Source organism: Anticarsia gemmatalis, chromosome 3 (genome assembly GCF_050436995.1).
Source record: "Anticarsia gemmatalis isolate Benzon Research Colony breed Stoneville strain chromosome 3, ilAntGemm2 primary, whole genome shotgun sequence".
NCBI classification, from domain to species: Eukaryota; Metazoa; Arthropoda; class Insecta; order Lepidoptera; family Erebidae; genus Anticarsia; species Anticarsia gemmatalis.
In genome coordinates this window covers 11,071,830-11,089,232 of record NC_134747.1, presented here as the reverse complement: position 1 = coordinate 11,089,232, position 17,403 = coordinate 11,071,830, and the positions used below count along the sequence as shown (strand labels likewise).

Sequence of the window (17,403 nt, the reverse complement as noted above, 5' to 3'; positions counted from 1 at the left end):
TTAGTTCGTGAAAATTCCGCAATATGGCCGCCCGTTTGTAATTTGTTGGTGTTATGCTTGCTGGTGCCATCTATTGGGTCATGCTAGAACTACAGCGCCTTCTTAAAACTATGATACTTACGTTTTACAAGATATAAATACTAGAATGTTTTGCTTATAACAATTACCAACACAAATTAGAATTGCTACCTAGATCTGAAACTAGTTACTACTAACATGACAGGAAGACAAGTCTGTTGTTTAAAGCTCGACACTTACCTTAAAAAGCGCTATCTAGCGTCAACTACGGTTAACTAACTGATAATCTAACTCTACATCCAACAACACCCCTAACTAACCCTTTGAGGTCACCTGAGTCAAATCCATAAAATCTTGGTTTAGTACCCGCGCTTCTTTTGTTTCATCAAAAGTAATGCTGATTGACTAACGTGTCTAGTTTACAACTATCATATTGAAACTCTGTATCGCTGTAGCCATCTGATCTGATTTTAAATAAAGTCCAACATCAAAATGACACAATTGTACTCTCTGATATAGGTATTCAATGACGTCACTTTAAATGGCAGGGGAAAAGTTATACCACAGGATAGAAAACACACCCCCCCACCATAGGTTATTAGGGATGGGCCACAAATTAAATACTGAACTAAATACCAGGAAGACCAAAAAACAACAAATATTACGACATTAGTTTATTAAGATAATAATAATATTACAATAATGTCAGACCTTAAAATATTTGTGCCACAGAGAGACTTTTTACTTCTCCTTCTTGTCTGAAGAGAGTGAGTTGTAGAGCTTAGTGATTTCATTGATGACGAGGCTCTGGACAATGGTGCCGTTGACATCGATGAAGTTGGCGAAAGACTTGGTGATGGAGGCCTCGCGGGACTTGCCGGTCGAGTCGCGGAGTACGAGCACTAGGTTGTATTTGTCGTCGTGTCTGTGGGTGAAAATGGATTTAAGACATTGATTAGTGTACTTTATTTGTTAGAGATTGGTAATGTTTCTTTGTTTATTTTGATTTGCTTGTGAATTAAATTCTAATTGAGGTCAATAATACAGTAATAAACTTTTGTAATGACAGGTTTGCTAAAATGCTATACCTAAATATAGTTTACATATTTTAGACTAACCACTTTATATTCCACTTGACATAGACCAAAATTCAACAAACAATAAATTTTCACCAACTTTGACTTTGGAAAAACTTATAATAATAAATTATAGTCTGATTCTTCACAATAAACCTTATTTAAATGTCAGTATTTATCAGTATTTATGATTTGGAGACTAGTATGTGACAACAGCTACTTACTTCTTGACATAGGAACTTGCTTCCCACACCCTGGTGTTGTTGCCAACTTTCTCCTTAGCAACAACAAACACTCCCTTTTCCTTGAATGTTGTGTACAGTGTTAGTATACCCATCAGTATGAAGTATGACGACACGCAGATGATTAGGACCAGTCTGTAACAAACAAAATATAAGAATTTGTCGGTATTTAATTTTTATTGAATTTATTAGGGAAAGGCAGAATAATGTACCAAATACATATTGTTATGGAATATTTGTTGCATGATATCAAATGTGACTCACAGGTTGTTTATTAAAAACATTTGTGGTCTTTGTAAGCATGAATTAGATAATGGGTAGAGGATATAGATATAATAAATGTTCTAAAGATATTTGATGCTATACAAATACAAAAATAAATATAACTGACTCCTCAAAATGTACATAACAATGTACCAGCTAATAAAGAAACCAAAATGTACATTGAATGCTTAAACCAATCATATAGGTAGGTCCTTTTATGTTTTCAGCATTCCTCCTTATATCTAAACAAAAAATAAATAACATTTGTGTAACAGTGATTGTATTTTTACCTTGACTGTGGGAATGGGTAAAGATAGTCCCAGAGTAGAGCATAGAGAGCCACACCAACTGCCAATGCACAGAGGAAGAGTCTGCCATCAATCAGGGCGAAGCTCTCCTTACATTTCAAGTCTCCAGTCAGGACCTGAGAACATAGTTATTAGAATTAATATATAACTTAGTTTAAACAAGTTAACCTCCTTTCAGTCACATCTCTTGGGCATATAGATTTATAGAGCATACGTTAGTGTTTATCATAGAAACTTGTAAGACAATGTTTATGCCAATTGATGCTTCAGGAAGCTGATTGTATGACATGTGTATTTGATACAGTTTAAGATACGATAGAAGAACCAGCGTGTGTTTATTTACCTCTCTGATAGCATCATCTATGGCATTCTTAGCGGCAGCTCCGTCCCATTTATTGATCTTCACGTTCTGAAAACAACAATAGCACTTTAAAGTAGAATCCTATTTCTACCTGCTGTCATCATAAATACTGATGCTGAGCGTCATTTCTGGTAAAATCTTTTATGAAGTACAAGGAAAATATAATAAAATACTAAAAATAATGAAAACATTCGCCAAAACGTGACGTGTCTTTACAAAACTTGAAACACTATCGAAAACTCCTAAAAATAAATGGTGGTGCATGCCAATTTACCTCTGTTGTTTCAGTCATTTTGTGAGATTATCTTTTCTTATACGATATAGTGTATCAATATATAAATTATGATTTTTAACACTTTTTAATCGGCTTTATTCCAGCTTGGCAGGTTAAATTTGACGTTTGTAAATTTTGTAGATTGTAGTCGTTGGTTGTCTATGAAATTCATGAAACGTCACATTAGTGCATTCCAAAATAACGTTTCCTACAATTATTTTAAATCCAGAGGCGTAGATATTCCTTTGATAAGGACCAAATTACATTACAGACTGTGAAGTTGGTTTTATTATGGATGAATTAGTGTCATTAAGTATTATGACCTGTTAATATTTAGCACAGGAACCATATAATCAACATGTTTTTTTATTTTATAGCTTTGAGCTTTGGCACATCATTTCCTATATATTTTTACTATTTCCCATTTATTTATTTGTTTTATTGTATTAGACTGAAATTGTAACAATAAATAAAATACATAAACCAAGTTAGTATATAAAAAATAGTAAGTATTTTTTTATCTGAACTAATTTATAATGTCTTGATTATTGTCTATAGTCTGGATCCCAACAAAAAAGCAATGAAATTTATGAAATATTGAGAAAAATGAAATTGTTCTAAGTTTCATATAATTTGTGAAAGAATCTAATGGTTTTATATAAATTACTACATTTGAACAAATGCGAGGAATAATATTAAACACAAAAAGTAATGGTATGTAGTCAGTTTATATTCATGCTATGTTATTACTGTACCATCAACACCAACCGGTGGCTTCTCTCTATGAATTCATTTTTATCCGAAACACAGTTTCCAGGGACATGGAAACAACACCAAATACAACTCTAAGTATAAGTTAATCAAGATATGCTGTTATTTTTTTGGTATAACCATGTGGCATTGACAGTAACGAGAAACAACAACGATCGAAAGAGGTCACTCACAGGCCCAACCATGTTCTGAGATTGTGATGTAAAGACATTTGTGTTTCTAGGTTGTATGTTGCTGCTCTAAAATAGTACAATGGCGAAGAGAAAGAAGGCATCAGCAAAACCCGCGGCAACGCGTCGTACTACCCGACGTACCAAGCAGCAGGCGGAAGCTGAGGCCTCGGCGTCCGCAGACGGCGAGTCTTCCACAGCTGCTCAGCCTTCAGTCTCAGAAACAACACAAAATAACACTGAGAATGGTCCTGTTGAAGGGACAAGTGCACCTGACGCCCCATCAACAGCTGAAACATCAGATAATTCTAAGCCCTCTCAACAAGTTCCCGTCGTAGCATTACACAAGAAGTTCGGCAAGTACCGCTGTTTGTTCAATAGTGACGAAACATTCACTAGGAAATATGACTTAGGCAGTGACAGCGAAACAAATAGTAGTGTAGAAATAAGAGTTGTTGATCCATGTGCAAGTTCTGAATCAGATTCCAATGCCGCTTTGGACACACAATCTGACACCAATAGTGGCGCGAATTTTAGTCCTATGAATAGTACAATTAACACACGGGACAATTCCAGAGACATATCACCTGCACCACTGAGTGAGAGACCACCTAGTGAAACTGAATCTTTGAATAAAGAGGAAAGTACAGAAGACAAGTCAATAACAATAAATTGTGTTGATTTGATTGAAACTGACTCAAAACCTGATGATTCTAATGCTGAGGAAGTGGAAAGCAAGGAAGAGTCAGTTGCTGTAGAGAATTCTACCAATGAGCTCAGGCAGGATGATGTTGTCGAACAAGACATTCCATTTGATGCAGAGCAGCTGGAGTTTGGAGGTGATGATGATGAGGTCATCACCATTGTTCAGATTGTTGAGGATGATAATCCAGAGTTGTATTATAACATCAACATTGAGAGCCCAAAAGACAATGCCTCTGATCAACAAGCAAATGAGGAAAGTGAGAGTCATTCTCAAAATACTGACTTTCAGGCTCATTTTGAGAAGTTAAATCTTACAACAACAGCTGAACCTCAGTCTCCCATGGACTGCTCTGAAGGTAATGACTTAGTAACACCTCCTTGTGGCACTCCTGATCTGCAATACACTAAAGAACACCTGAGTGATGTGTTAATAAGACCAGATCCCAGTATCACACCAAGCTCCACACTCTCTGATGACAGCAACTCATCAAGAGTGACAGAACAAAATCAAAACAACTCCAATGATTCAGCTGAATCATCACCCACTGGTGTGAGGCGCTCCAGTAGGATTAAAACAATAAGCAATTTAAAACAAAAGACAAAAGGCTATGGATTGGTGAAGACACCATTGAAGAAGGCTTTGATAACACAAACTAAGTTGAAGTTGGAAGAAATTGGATCTGATAGTCAGGAAAAGTCAATAGAATCTTTGCCAAGTACAACACCAAATTCTCCATCATTCCCGGTACCTTCAGAGATGCCTGTGAAGGTGAAATCTCGTTGGCGAAGGTCATCAGAGCTGGAGATGGGTGCAAACTCGCCTGCTAATTCTCCTTTGGCTAGTCCTAGTCTTCCAGCACAGCGTCTTCCCCCTGTGGCTGAGAGCCCTAGCTTACCTGAAGAAGAACCTGTTCCTTTAAGCAAAGAGGCTTATGACAAGATCATTGAAGAAAGAATGAATCAGTACCAACACTTAGAGGAGAATGAGTATTTGTGTGAGAGAATGATCAGTAAAGAGACTAAGAAAATGACTTGTGACTGTTTTATGACCAAAGAAGAGTTGGAGAGAGGAGAGTTGGCTTGTGGGGAAGACTGTCTCAATAGACTGCTTATGATTGAATGGTATGGTACTTTTTTTGTCAGTCCTATTAGCATTTCATCTATAATTGTCCAGTAATTATGTGTCAATCATAAGATTCATTTCCTTATGTGTGATTCTGTGGTGTATCTCAGAGAGGTTAATATAATTTAAGCAAGCTTTTGTTACAACATTATTATTTGTATTTGCATTATTATTGTCACAGTTACTAGTATACTATTGCTAATTTGTTTATCACCATGACATTTTATTTCTTAAACATAAATTATATTATTTACATCTCTTTGTATCAACTTTTATAAGTGTCTAGCATTGTCTAACATTATAAGAACACTGTTTCAGTAACTCCCGGTGTCCAGTGGGTGACAGATGTACTAACAGAAGGTTCCAGAAGAGAGAGAATGGTCCTCTTCGAGTGTTCTATGCTGACAAGAAAGGGTGTGGAGTGGAAGCCAGCGAAGACATTTCAGCGTAAGTATCAGTACAACAAAACGTCATAAGTGACTACATATTTCATTTACTTCATGCTTTTTTCTACTGAATATGTTATAGATTGTTGTATAGTAACAACAAAAATGTATGCTTACAAGTCATGAGCTCAGCGAATGTATTTTTATCATATTTTTACATTGATTTATCTTTCATAAATATGAATAAATACAGTACAGTCATAAGCTAAAATCTGTAAACACTATCACATTTTCAAAACATACTTTTAGGTAGAAAAATATCAATAAAATTACTCTAATTATTAATATTGAATACATAGTTATTATATATGAATATTTCATAGTAAAAAAACGTTAGTAATTTACAGTATTCTTTGGTAAAAACTGAAACTAAATTGTGATAGTATATTCTTATTCTTGCTTGTGGCTGTAGTGTAGATACATTTACATTGAATTTAAAGGTGCCAATTCTAAGTTAAATATTACACATGATTTATTCATTATGTGCTCCTAGTTTAGACACAAATTTGCAAGAAGTTTATTTTGAACTATGTTAATAGTTATTGCAATGTATTATGCAATAGATCTACACAGTTCAATGAATTAATATTAATGTAAATGTCATACAAACTGTCTTTTATGCTTGCTTATCAAGATCACATCAATAGAACTGAATAGACTTACAAGGCCTGCATATATTTGCTATGTATTATTACCTAAAAAAGTTAGTCAAATAACATAGTTGAAGACTGCACAACACTTTTATGGTGTGTGAAAGTATATTAGAGGATCATTACCAGTATTCTTTATATTTTCAAACTTAAGCCATCTCTTTTATACGTTTAAGCAAATTGTTCTGATCTTAGTCGCAAACTGAATATTGTAATATTTGTAAAAGGTACACTGAAACAGGCATAAGATACTTAGTCGGAAGAACTAGTACGGAAATCATCTCCATTTTCTGACATACACAAGTTGTTTTTATTTTTAAGACTATTCTATCTTCTATCACATAGTATGTCATTAGTATATTAAAATTCAATAACTTTGCTTTGCACACTAATAGTTGCTATTAAATTTCAGTGGCGAATTCCTTATGGAATACGTAGGCGAAGTCCTCGACTACGAACAGTTCTACAAAAGGGCTCAAGCATACTCCGATGACAACAACCTTCACCATTACTTCATGTCTCTGAAAGGTGATACGGTTATCGACGCGACGCTCAAAGGAAACATTTCGAGGTTCATCAACCACTCTTGTGATCCCAATGCAGAGACTCAGAAGTGGACCGTCAATGGAGAGCTCAGGATAGGCTTCTTTAGCAAGAGAGATATTGTTGCTGGGGAAGAATTGACGTTTGATTACCAGTTCCAACGGTTTGGGTAAGTTATTGATTTATTTGTTGATGTCTTTCACATTAAAATACGTAATTTGCAATTATTTTTAATCCAATATTTGAAGGCCAGGACTTTCAGTTTTTAAAGTAATATGTAGGACCAATTTTCCTTGGCTTGATAAATTTATAAGTACATATAAAATAACGCCTGTTTCTCCGGGTTGGCAAAAACTACAGAATAGCACCTGCATGATCCCAACATACGACAAATAAAATAAAATTTCATTTCGGGAATAATTTGAACACTGCTTAATTCTCTAAACATACTCTGTCAAAGATGCTTTTTATTTCAATTCATTCAAATAAAAATCTAGTACATATTCTTAGAGAGTGGACTGTACATTTTCAGCAAGTTATATTGTACGCATAGTAACAGAGGAGGTGTGTTGTTTACTGCAGAAAGGTGGCTCAGCGGTGCTACTGTGGTGCGAGCAACTGCCGCGGCTGGATCGGCGGCGAACCTGACTCCGAAGATGAGGATGATGAAGAGGTATGTGACATCATTTCTGAAAAACGAATTTTATAAAGAATAGTGATACATTCGGACATAATACTCAATTTATGGCATTGAAAACTCTCAAAAAAGGTGGGAATGAGTCAGGGGTACTTTTCAGTTTACTTTTTTTTTAGAACAGACAGACCTAATAACAATTTTGTAAAAATTTACTGAATCCTTGCAGTTCATTTACTTAATTTATTACAGTTTATCTCAAATAATTACGAAACTAATAATAAATCTAATTGATGCAGGAGGACGAAGACGTGTCTACCTCAAAGAGCGGCGGCACAGAATCCACAGAGGAGTCTCTGACCACGCCCACTGAGACGCCGCGCCCGAGACCTCGTCGTCCCAAGAAGGACCGAACCTACAAACCCAAGGCTGCTGACTTGGTGCAAGATGCTGATGTAAGTTTTTATTCCATATATACATGCTATTTATATAAAACTAACATGATACGCATTATTTTATTCTGCGTTTTGAATCTAATTAAAATGAGTTTGGTCAATAGAAACTTACATTCTACTAAGAATCATAAAAAAGTTAAATAAATTATAATTATACTTCTTAAATTGTGACCAATCCTAAGTAATATGAATGATGTCTTTTGAGCTCTGGATGTGTGACGATTCCCACTAAATATCTGGTTCATATGAACGTTGACACTTATTATACTGTTCCCCATCTGCTCACAGATCGAAGAAGACCTAGAAGCTCTGAACCGTACAGGCGTGAAGAACCAGAGCCACACTCTCCGCCTGTCCCGCACAGTGGTCCGCGCCAAGACCCGTCGCGCGCAGTGCGCTCTGCTGCGCCTGCTGCGTGACGCGGACCTGCCGTGCCGCCGCCTGTTCCTGGACTACCGCGGCCTGCGCCTGCTGGCGCCCTGGTGCTCCGACGCGCCGCTCGACTTCAAGTACGTACAGTACACCAGACCAATAAACAAACTGGTGTGCTTTAGATTAAGTACTCCATACATATTAAGGTCGGGGAAAAAGTCTTTTCGCATTATAGTTTTTCTTTACACAAAAAAGCTCGATATTGGGGTACATCACGAGCTCACTGAAAGAAACCTAATGAACCGTGTACTCATTTGTGATTCTTGAAGCCAAAGAGATTTTATTTCAAGTTCATACATACTATAATGCGAAAAGACTTTTTCCCCGACCTAATAAGTCAGTGCCAAAATGTTTCCCAAAACGTAAGTTTTCCCTGGGTGGTGATAAAACGAGTTGAAAATGTGTTTGTTGCACGTTAACAGGCATTGATGCACTAAATATATTATTATCTAAGCTAAGACTTACACACACTTTATCTACTCAAGAAATCAATGTATGCAAGGTTTTGACCTAATTTGACCATAAATAGATCTATCTATTTTAGAATACTGTTACATACGTTAGACCTAGTGACCTCTCCCATAGAATGAAGTATGTGTGATACACGATACTGTAGTGTAACTTTTAACAAAACAGCGATTACACCAAAACAATAGTTAACAATATTATTTTCTTCTTCATAGGCTCGAGATGCTGTTGACGGTGGACCGGCTGCCAATACCGAACAAGACGATGATACAAGAAAGTCGGTTCTTCACTATCGTCGAGAGGTGGCTCAGCGCCGCCGACCAGCCGCCCGATAACGTGTTCATTGATGAGGCGACTGGTAAGAATTTAATATGGATTATAATAATGAACACATCTCTATTAATCCAGGGATTCACTAGGCGAGAAATATTCTTCGATATTGCCCCGGCGACATTTCAAGGGAAATCAGCGATTTGTCCGTCGCGATGAGAGAATGCCTGTCGTGTTAAGTCCGCCAACTTCGGACACGACATGTTTACAAGCTGTCCCCCCTAGTGTATCCTTGGCTTGATTTTTTTATACTAATTTATGGATATTTATTTAGTTATGTTTATTGGCAACAACAACAAGAAAAATCCTAATTTAAATACGTTAATTAGCAAAAATAATGGGTAAAAACGAAAAATCCAAGATTTTCCTACCATCCTGAAATGCATATTCATTATTACAAAGAATGCAATGGCAAAAAGATATCGCGACCCTGCCAGGATTCGAACCTGGAATCTTCTGATCCGTAGTCAGACGCGTTATCCATTGCGCCACAGGGCCAGTTGAGCTTTGTGTTAAAAGTATCAACCAAATTGTCAGTGCTTTTTTTCAATATTGATTTCTTTTTCACAGGCTTGCCGATAGAGTTACCAAACAGTGGTAATCAAGAAAATGTTCCTAGTCCAGAGAAGGCTAAAGAAAACGCCTCTATAACTGAGAAGATAAAGGATTTGTCTAGCCAGTTGCTGGAAAGATGGTCCAGTTTGAAGGTAAGCTTTTACAATCTGTCGTCCCACTGCTGGGTATAGATCTTTTCAAGGAATGTAAAGGTGGTTTGATCTTTGAATTCACCAACTGAGCTCGAGCTCGAGCACTATGCATTCCTGCAAGAATTGTTTGTAGAACAATATTAATTGTCTGCCGTTTTGACTTCATGTCGCTTTGGATTTGTAACCAAAGTCCCGCAGTTTAGTAATAATTATGTACTTTCATACAAGACAAGACATTAAACAAGTTATTATGTTATTTTCTAGGAGGTATTCAAAATCCCAAAGAAGGAGCGGATACAGCAAATGAAGGAGCATGAACGTCAAGCGAACGTTGAGAGACGTGCGGCTGATTCTAGCGGGTCACGGGATAGAGACCGGGACCGAAGGGACGAGCGTGAACGACGCGACGAGAGAGACAGGCGGGAGGAAAGAGACCGCGATAAAGAACGTGACCGCGAACGTGAGAGGGAGCGAGATAGAGATCGTGACAGAGACCGCGATAGAGGAGAGAGGGATAGAGATAGATATAGGGAACGTGACAGAGATAGAGATGATAGAGATCGAAGGAAACGGAGGAGCAGTCCTGAAGGCAGGCGGAGTATCAGGTGAGGATGAGTGACTGTTATATCGACAGCCTAGTTTAGTGATATTGACTATAGTTAAGTTCCCAGGGTTCGGAGTGATAGTTATTAGTAATGGAAAGAAGTTTCAGCGTCCCGTTGTCTATCTGTTTTAATGTAGTATGTGTGATATGCAGACTATCGGAGCGCGTGCTGGCGGCGGTGCCCCCCATGAGCAAGGAGGAGCGGCGCCGCGCCTTCGCCGAGGCAGCTGCTGCAGCGGACGAGTCGCGGCGCCGGGACGCGCTCGCCAGAGCCTGGCCACACTACTGGACGCAGAGGGAGGCCTACCAGCAGGTGAGGTGGCAACTTATTAATGTGTTAGCTCTTTTGAAACAGCGAGAGTGATAACATGATGGCTCTCTCGCTGTATTTGCAAACTCACATAGTTATTAGTTTTTACACTAGTATCCAAATTGCTTACGTTTCATAGGGCAAATTATTGATACAGTTATAGCAATTGTGTTGTAAATTTACAAAAAAGCACAAATACACTCTACTTATTATCTTTTTTTTTAACCATTCGGGCTATTGAAGAGTAGTTTAAAAGTTTTGATATTTCTTGTAATAAAGTTAATTTTAAAACTTATATGTATCGGTTTGTGCAGCAAATGTTCCCGGGCAGCATGGTGGGCGGGGTGGTGTGCGGGGTGGCGGGGCTGGAGGCGGACTGGCTGCCGCCGCACGACTACCAGGCGCCGGCCTTCTGCCCGCCCTTCCCCGCCGCGCAGCCCTTCTGCATGCCGCAGCCTAAGTGAGCACACACACACTACTAAACTATTTTTACCCTACCTAGCTAAGAAAATATAAGCATAGGTCCATTTTTAAGACCATTACATTTCGGACTTCATTGGTTGTCTTGACAGTGACGAAATAAAAAAAGAGATATTGCAGTAATTTTAATCTTCCCTAATCATTCACTCGTTTATTGTTTATACGGATGGAAATACTACCTCTGTAAGTGTCTGTAACTTCATCAAGTGCAAGAATATAAATTAGGTTTATTATACGACACCGTCTTACTTAATGTGTTTGTATTATGTTTCCTAAAATGTGTATTGAATGTCAACAGTTTGATGGGTATGAGCGGGTTCGGCATGGGCGGGTTCATGTTCGGGCAGCAGGTGCCGGGCGGACCGCCCTTCCCGCAACCTGCACAACCGCAGACTGACGCCGCGCAACCTGTGAGTAACATTTTTATTTTTTAAATGCACTTATGAGCTTTAATACGGAATAGTCATGAAAAATATTCGAGTCGAAGCTTTTTATTTTACTTGGTATCCTTTAATTTTCTTAATATTGAAGCTCTACTCTAAAAGGCAGTTTAAAGCCCGAGAGATTTAAAAAATATCTGGTTAATGGCTGGTTCAACATGAGATTTTACTCACGGAACACATACTCGAGAACTGATTATTGCATTCAGTTATCGAGTATGCAACACTTTTGAAGTTAAACTTTATATCGTTACATCGAGTTCGAGGTTTAATAAAGTCAAATATCAAATAAATAATCAGCGACGTATCTTCCAGGCTCCACAAGCGGCTGCTCCTACCGAGGAAGCTAAAGAAATAGTCCTTCCATCTCTGTGGCGCTCGGCGACGGACTCGCGCGGTCGCACGTACTACTACCACGTGAAGCTCAGACAACCGCAGTGGCACCCGCCGCCTGTTCCCAATGAACCTGGTATGTACGACACTTATCTTATCTTGTTCTTGTTATCTTGTTAAAAAAAGACAACTCCCGCACTAAGAATTGCTCTTGTGTCGCGGGGACTTTTACAAACATACAAACAACGGACACAAAGCACAACCAGACCCGAAACAATTATTTGTGGATCGCACAAATAATTGTCCCGTGTGGGAATCGAACCCACGACCTCCCGTTGCAGTGGTATCGGCGTGGCGACCTAAACCACTGCGCCACGGAGGCAGTCATTCAGGCAGTCAAGGCTAAGATTCTACTTACACTGACACAATATTCTAAGTGATATTCCACAGTAACGTTGACGTGCGCGACAGACTTTTCTATGTAATACTGACCGACCGCGCGCTCGACTTTCGTACGCGGCCGATATGGCGTAGGAGGAATTGAAGCCTTAATTCTTCGGTCTATTATAAAAACTAAATTTTCTTAATGCGTGCTGTGGTGTGTACGTGGACTTTCTTGAGTGTACTTTATTGTTATTTAAAATCCGCGACATAAATTTAATCATTATGATATGATATATGTTTATGATATGCTTTGTTTTTACATATTGAAATGTGTAAAATCATTGTGTTTTAGAAGAGAGTTCGTCGGAGGAGGAAGAGGAACAAGTGAATACTGGTTTAGACAGTCCTCTGATCAGACGACAGACGAAAGGCAAGGTTGTTGAGGGCGTCAACGGGATTTATGAAGGTGAGTACTAGTACAAGTACTTTTCTTTTAATTTTTCAACACTTGACTGCAACTTCATCTACGCGTATGTAAAAAAATAGCGTATATTCTATTTAGGATATAATTAATAAAAAATAAGAGGGTGACCGATCGAGTTACTCTCGTCAGCGTGATTTACTTGAAATAGTGACATGAATTATGTTGCCTATTGGAATCTTCAAAACATCTTACGCGTTGTACAATAGTTGTTAATATGTTATTGCAAATTGTTTCAGTGATCAAAGAAGACGCACATAACGGGTTAATACCGGACCACGCGCTCGTCAATATGAAACCGAGGAAGAGACGACCGGGACTCGTCTCTGAACGACCTATTAGTGTAAGTTTCCATACATTGTGTATTACAACTAACAATATTTTTATTTAGTCAGAAACAATTTACCCTTTCATTTTTTTTTAACAAAGTCATGGAAAAGTCTTACTTCCGCTTTCGCAACAATGGTCAATGGTCATTAAGTACTTCTTCATGTATTTATGTTTATTTTCGTTTGCGATGCTGGTTTTGTGCCGTATTCTATCAATATCCAGTACCAAAATTAGTAAAAAGTTATATAAAATTATTATTTACAAGATTTTTCGATTGCGAAGTAAACATATTGGAACCAAAAGTACTGTGATCTCTTCTGTTGCACACTAAAGTTTTTAATTCACACACCAAGCTAATTTATTAACCACCGAGTTGTATATTTTAGCCTCGTACGGAAGAAGACAAGTTAGCTGGCAGACTGGAAGTGAAACGGTACAAGCAGACTAAGGAGAAACTGCGGCGAAGACGAGAGAAACTGTTACAGAAAGTGCGCATGCTTGCAGCAAACCAACAACGGAAGATTAGAGGCAGAGTACTTGATCTCAAGGTACGAATCTTATAATACTATCCTTTAAAAAGATTAAACCTTTAATATCCCTCTACTGGGCAAGCAAGTGTCTTCTCCCGGAATAAGGGAGAGGCTAGGCGTTATATAGTGAGTTTTTTGCATTGTTTGACTCATATACTATAACAGCCCTCTTAAAAGTAGATTTTGCGATCATCGGATTGTTCGCTGAGCTTACTTTTATTCTAAAACATATTTTCCATTTGAAAATCCGGGTCTCGTTATGTGTCATCAAGATGTTATTTTCCTCACAATTTCAAAAATAAGTGTGTGCACGCGTCCCTTGTGCACAAATATTCGTAATAGATTATTTGTGTCAATTTATTAACTTTAACTATTTTGCAATGCTACCCAAAAAAGGAAAAGAAACTGGAAGATACTAAGGAAAAGAAGGAGGAAGTATGTATAACAGTGATTATCATATAATTTTATCTCATGAGTAGAAATCTGTAGTATTATAGGTAGTAATATAGTGATGTGTAGTAAAGAAGGTATAAAAAGCATTATGTGGATGCCGTTAATTCGATTTCAAGACAATTTAGTTAGCTATATTTCGTCATTAATTCAATCAAATGGCTCATAAAACATAGAGTAGTAACAAAATAACCGCTTTAAAACCTGGACTATACATTAAATCATACAATTACAGCAAATGGTGGAGTTAGTGGACTCAGAAACGGATTCGGAAGACGATTCCAGCGAGGAAACTCCAGTGGAAAAGCCAGTCAGTCCACCAGCCGCAGTGGTAGTCCCTGAACCGGAGCCAGTAGAACCAGAGATCAGTGCTAACACAGAGGAAAGTGCACGAAAGATCAAAGAACAGTTCAGATGTAATATGGCGAGGGTTATGGTGCAACATCTCAACCCTTATAGGAGTTCTAGTGCGCCCGCCGCCAGGATCACGTCTACTGCTGACTTCAAACATCTGGCGAGAAAGGTATGTGAATGAGTTATGTAATTAAGATGGTATTATAGTCGTATTTTTGGGAGTTTTCTATGAATATCGTGAGAAAGGATGAATAAATGTTCAATGCGTTTTTTGAAATCTTGAAACCCTGATAAAACAGTTTCTGCGGGTGGGTTAAATTCTTTATTTTATTTTCTCAGCTGACGCACTTCGTGATGCTAAAAGAACTGAAACATTGTCGATCCGTCGAAGAACTAGTCGTAACCGACTCAGTGCGGTCCAAAGCGAAGATGTTCGTGAAAAAATATATGGCGAAGTTTGGCCCTGTTTATAAGAGGCCGCCTGAGGAAGCTGACTAGCGCAGAGCCCCGGCGCCGCGCCGCCGCCCCTAGCGACTGTCCGCACTCGTCGAGAGCGCGGCACGCATCATGCTCGCCAGGCGACGACCACGCCTTGCACGCAAGCCGTGCACGCGTCCGGCGAAACATCAAGTGATACGCAAATCAGTTGCAAAGTGAAACATCAAATCGTTGCGTTACTAGTGCCGTTTGTGAACTCCCGTACAGTGCAGTGAAATAGACATTAGTTGTGTTATTGGACAATGCATAGCTCCAGCCGTAACACATCGCTATGCAGTTAATGTTGACAATTTGTAAGTAACTCTGTTCTAATTGTTGATTCCTTGATGACTTTTGTCCTACAAGTAGGCAATCATATTGTACAACAGATTGTTAAATCCAGCTCACTTATTGGACATTCACTATGATATTATACATGTGCAATAAACAGTAGACTTTTACATAATCGCAGCATCTCTTATTGTGTATTTTTATAAATGTTTTTATCCAAAACAAAAACATCTGTTACATTTTTAACTATTTTTGTTGTTTGAAGACATTTATATAAATACACGGTTTGAAATTGATGTTTTTAGTCTTAATAGTAAAATATATGTTGTCACTACTAGTAACCATCATTAGATGAAAAGAAATTCTAATCTACCACCTAAGTTAGAATTATTGTGACGAATATAACGTCAGGCTTTGAGAGTTAGTAAAACTGAACTAAAATGTATATAGTAGTAATAAGTGAATAGATCTATATTGTTTTAAGTCACTCCTCTTTAGAATAATTGTAATATATGGTTCAATGTTCTTAGACATGAGTTAAGATAGATGTTCGGGGTTAATGCAAGACAAAAAGTATTTATTATTGTACTATGATCTCTTGACAGAGTTTCTAAATAACATGTTCTAGCTTGACAGTGAGAATCAGTTGTTTGATACTAATTTTACAAAGCCTTCTGAGTCATGAACTTTGATTTCCATCATTCTCGATATAGGCGTTTATGAATTTCACTGGTTTTTCAATACAAACGGCTCCATTCACTACGACTGTATGTACACGTTCATAGCACAGTTTTTCCTGTTGGGTCTGATCAGAAGGTGTTATTTTGTATTTGATTTGTGGCAAGTGACTGATTCTCATTCTCAGGCAATACTCGAATATGAACTGCAAGTTTAAGTACACAGTATTATGATAGATTTTATTGTATGTGCAGTTTTTTTACATAATATATAACAACATTCACATTGATTGTCAAAATTAACTTGATTTTATTGATTGATATCAAGTTTGTTTGATTATGAAATTAAGTTCTATGATTTAAACAAGATGAAAATCTGTATGTCATTTTATACCTAGTGACATTTAGATTGTTTTAAAAAGCTTAGTATTTTTTTATTGTTTGATTCGAAAGACAACTTGGTCTCAGAATTCAATGAATGATTCCTAAATTGTGTTCGATATGGCGGTCAAATTAGATTTACACGCCCAAATGTTGAATTAGATGAAGTCAGTGATACTTACATGACACGAAATTTAGCTGCTATCAATGATTCAAGTATTGTAGGTCAAATGTTTAACTGAGTATGGGCTGAGCCAAAACAGAGAGCTAAATTATTATGACCATAAACGCTGGATCGTACCGGTAAATAAGAAATGGTCGACTTTACAATCTCAGTGTTGGCTTAGCGCAACTCTATAGGAAAATGTTTTTATCCTCGAAATTGTAGTGTATGCTTAGAGCTCGTGATTAGCTCGGTATAGATACAAACCTCATGTAGTAATATCGCTCGCTGTAACTGCTTCTCGCTTGCTGTAAGTGCTTTAGCAGTGCAAAAATATTTTTTCATAAATACTTGACTATTAGATGACGTAAGATTAATATAACACTCGCTAGAACGCGAAACAAACCAAACAGTTTGAACTTTAGATAAGTTGATGAAATTATGTTTGTATAAATCTCATTTAGAGATGTTTTTTATGTGATGAGTGTATATAGTTGTATATAGAGTGACGTAACATAGTGACTGTTCGAGTTGATGAAAATGAGCGATTTTATTTTTGTGCGTTGTGTGCGCCGTTGTCGCGCATCGTGGTGACGCGTGGTTTCATACTAGGCGATCAGATCCAAGCCGTCGGAACAAATAAAATGTTATTTCTTTTAATCTCTCGTTTCATTTTTTTTTTCACAAACCCTGTAGTTATTTTAGTACCGGAATTTTGAGCGTGTTTGTAACCTTATGTTT

The 17,403-nt window shown here is 37.7% G+C and overlaps 2 protein-coding genes and 1 non-coding gene across 4 annotated transcripts; 1 reads left to right on the top strand and 2 right to left on the bottom strand.

The window, feature by feature from the left end:
- Nucleotides 1-677: 677 nt before the first annotated feature.
- On the bottom strand, nucleotides 678-2,703 carry Spase25 (Signal peptidase complex subunit Spase25). Its single transcript, XM_076135614.1, has 5 exons — nucleotides 2,544-2,703; nucleotides 2,252-2,317; nucleotides 1,891-2,024; nucleotides 1,319-1,471; nucleotides 678-943 (listed from the first exon to the last, which is right to left on the bottom strand). Exons 1-5 carry the CDS (start codon nucleotides 2,559-2,561, stop codon nucleotides 760-762), a joined length of 555 nt encoding a protein of 184 aa, XP_075991729.1. The 5' UTR covers nucleotides 2,562-2,703; the 3' UTR covers nucleotides 678-759.
- Nucleotides 2,704-3,108: 405 nt separating this feature from the next.
- Set2 (SET domain containing 2) lies at nucleotides 3,109-17,322 on the top strand. 2 transcript variants are annotated; one of them, XM_076136549.1, is made up of 20 exons: nucleotides 3,109-3,257; nucleotides 3,538-5,311; nucleotides 5,631-5,759; nucleotides 6,821-7,120; nucleotides 7,534-7,624; nucleotides 7,885-8,040; nucleotides 8,329-8,549; nucleotides 9,156-9,298; nucleotides 9,841-9,977; nucleotides 10,242-10,582; nucleotides 10,735-10,894; nucleotides 11,206-11,351; nucleotides 11,670-11,781; nucleotides 12,127-12,280; nucleotides 12,881-12,994; nucleotides 13,249-13,352; nucleotides 13,726-13,887; nucleotides 14,266-14,304; nucleotides 14,555-14,842; nucleotides 15,013-17,322. In XM_076136549.1, the coding sequence occupies exons 2-20, from the start codon at nucleotides 3,567-3,569 to the stop codon at nucleotides 15,169-15,171; spliced, it is 4,701 nt and encodes a 1,566-aa protein (XP_075992664.1). In that variant the 5' UTR covers nucleotides 3,109-3,257; nucleotides 3,538-3,566; the 3' UTR covers nucleotides 15,172-17,322. The 2 variants fall into 2 exon arrangements, with proteins under 2 accessions (XP_075992664.1, XP_075992665.1); XM_076136550.1 differs by lacking the exon at nucleotides 14,266-14,304.
- On the bottom strand, nucleotides 9,696-9,768 carry TRNAR-ACG (transfer RNA arginine (anticodon ACG)). Its single transcript has one exon. It is a non-coding gene; the product is annotated as a tRNA-Arg (tRNA).
- Nucleotides 17,323-17,403: the final 81 nt, after the last annotated feature.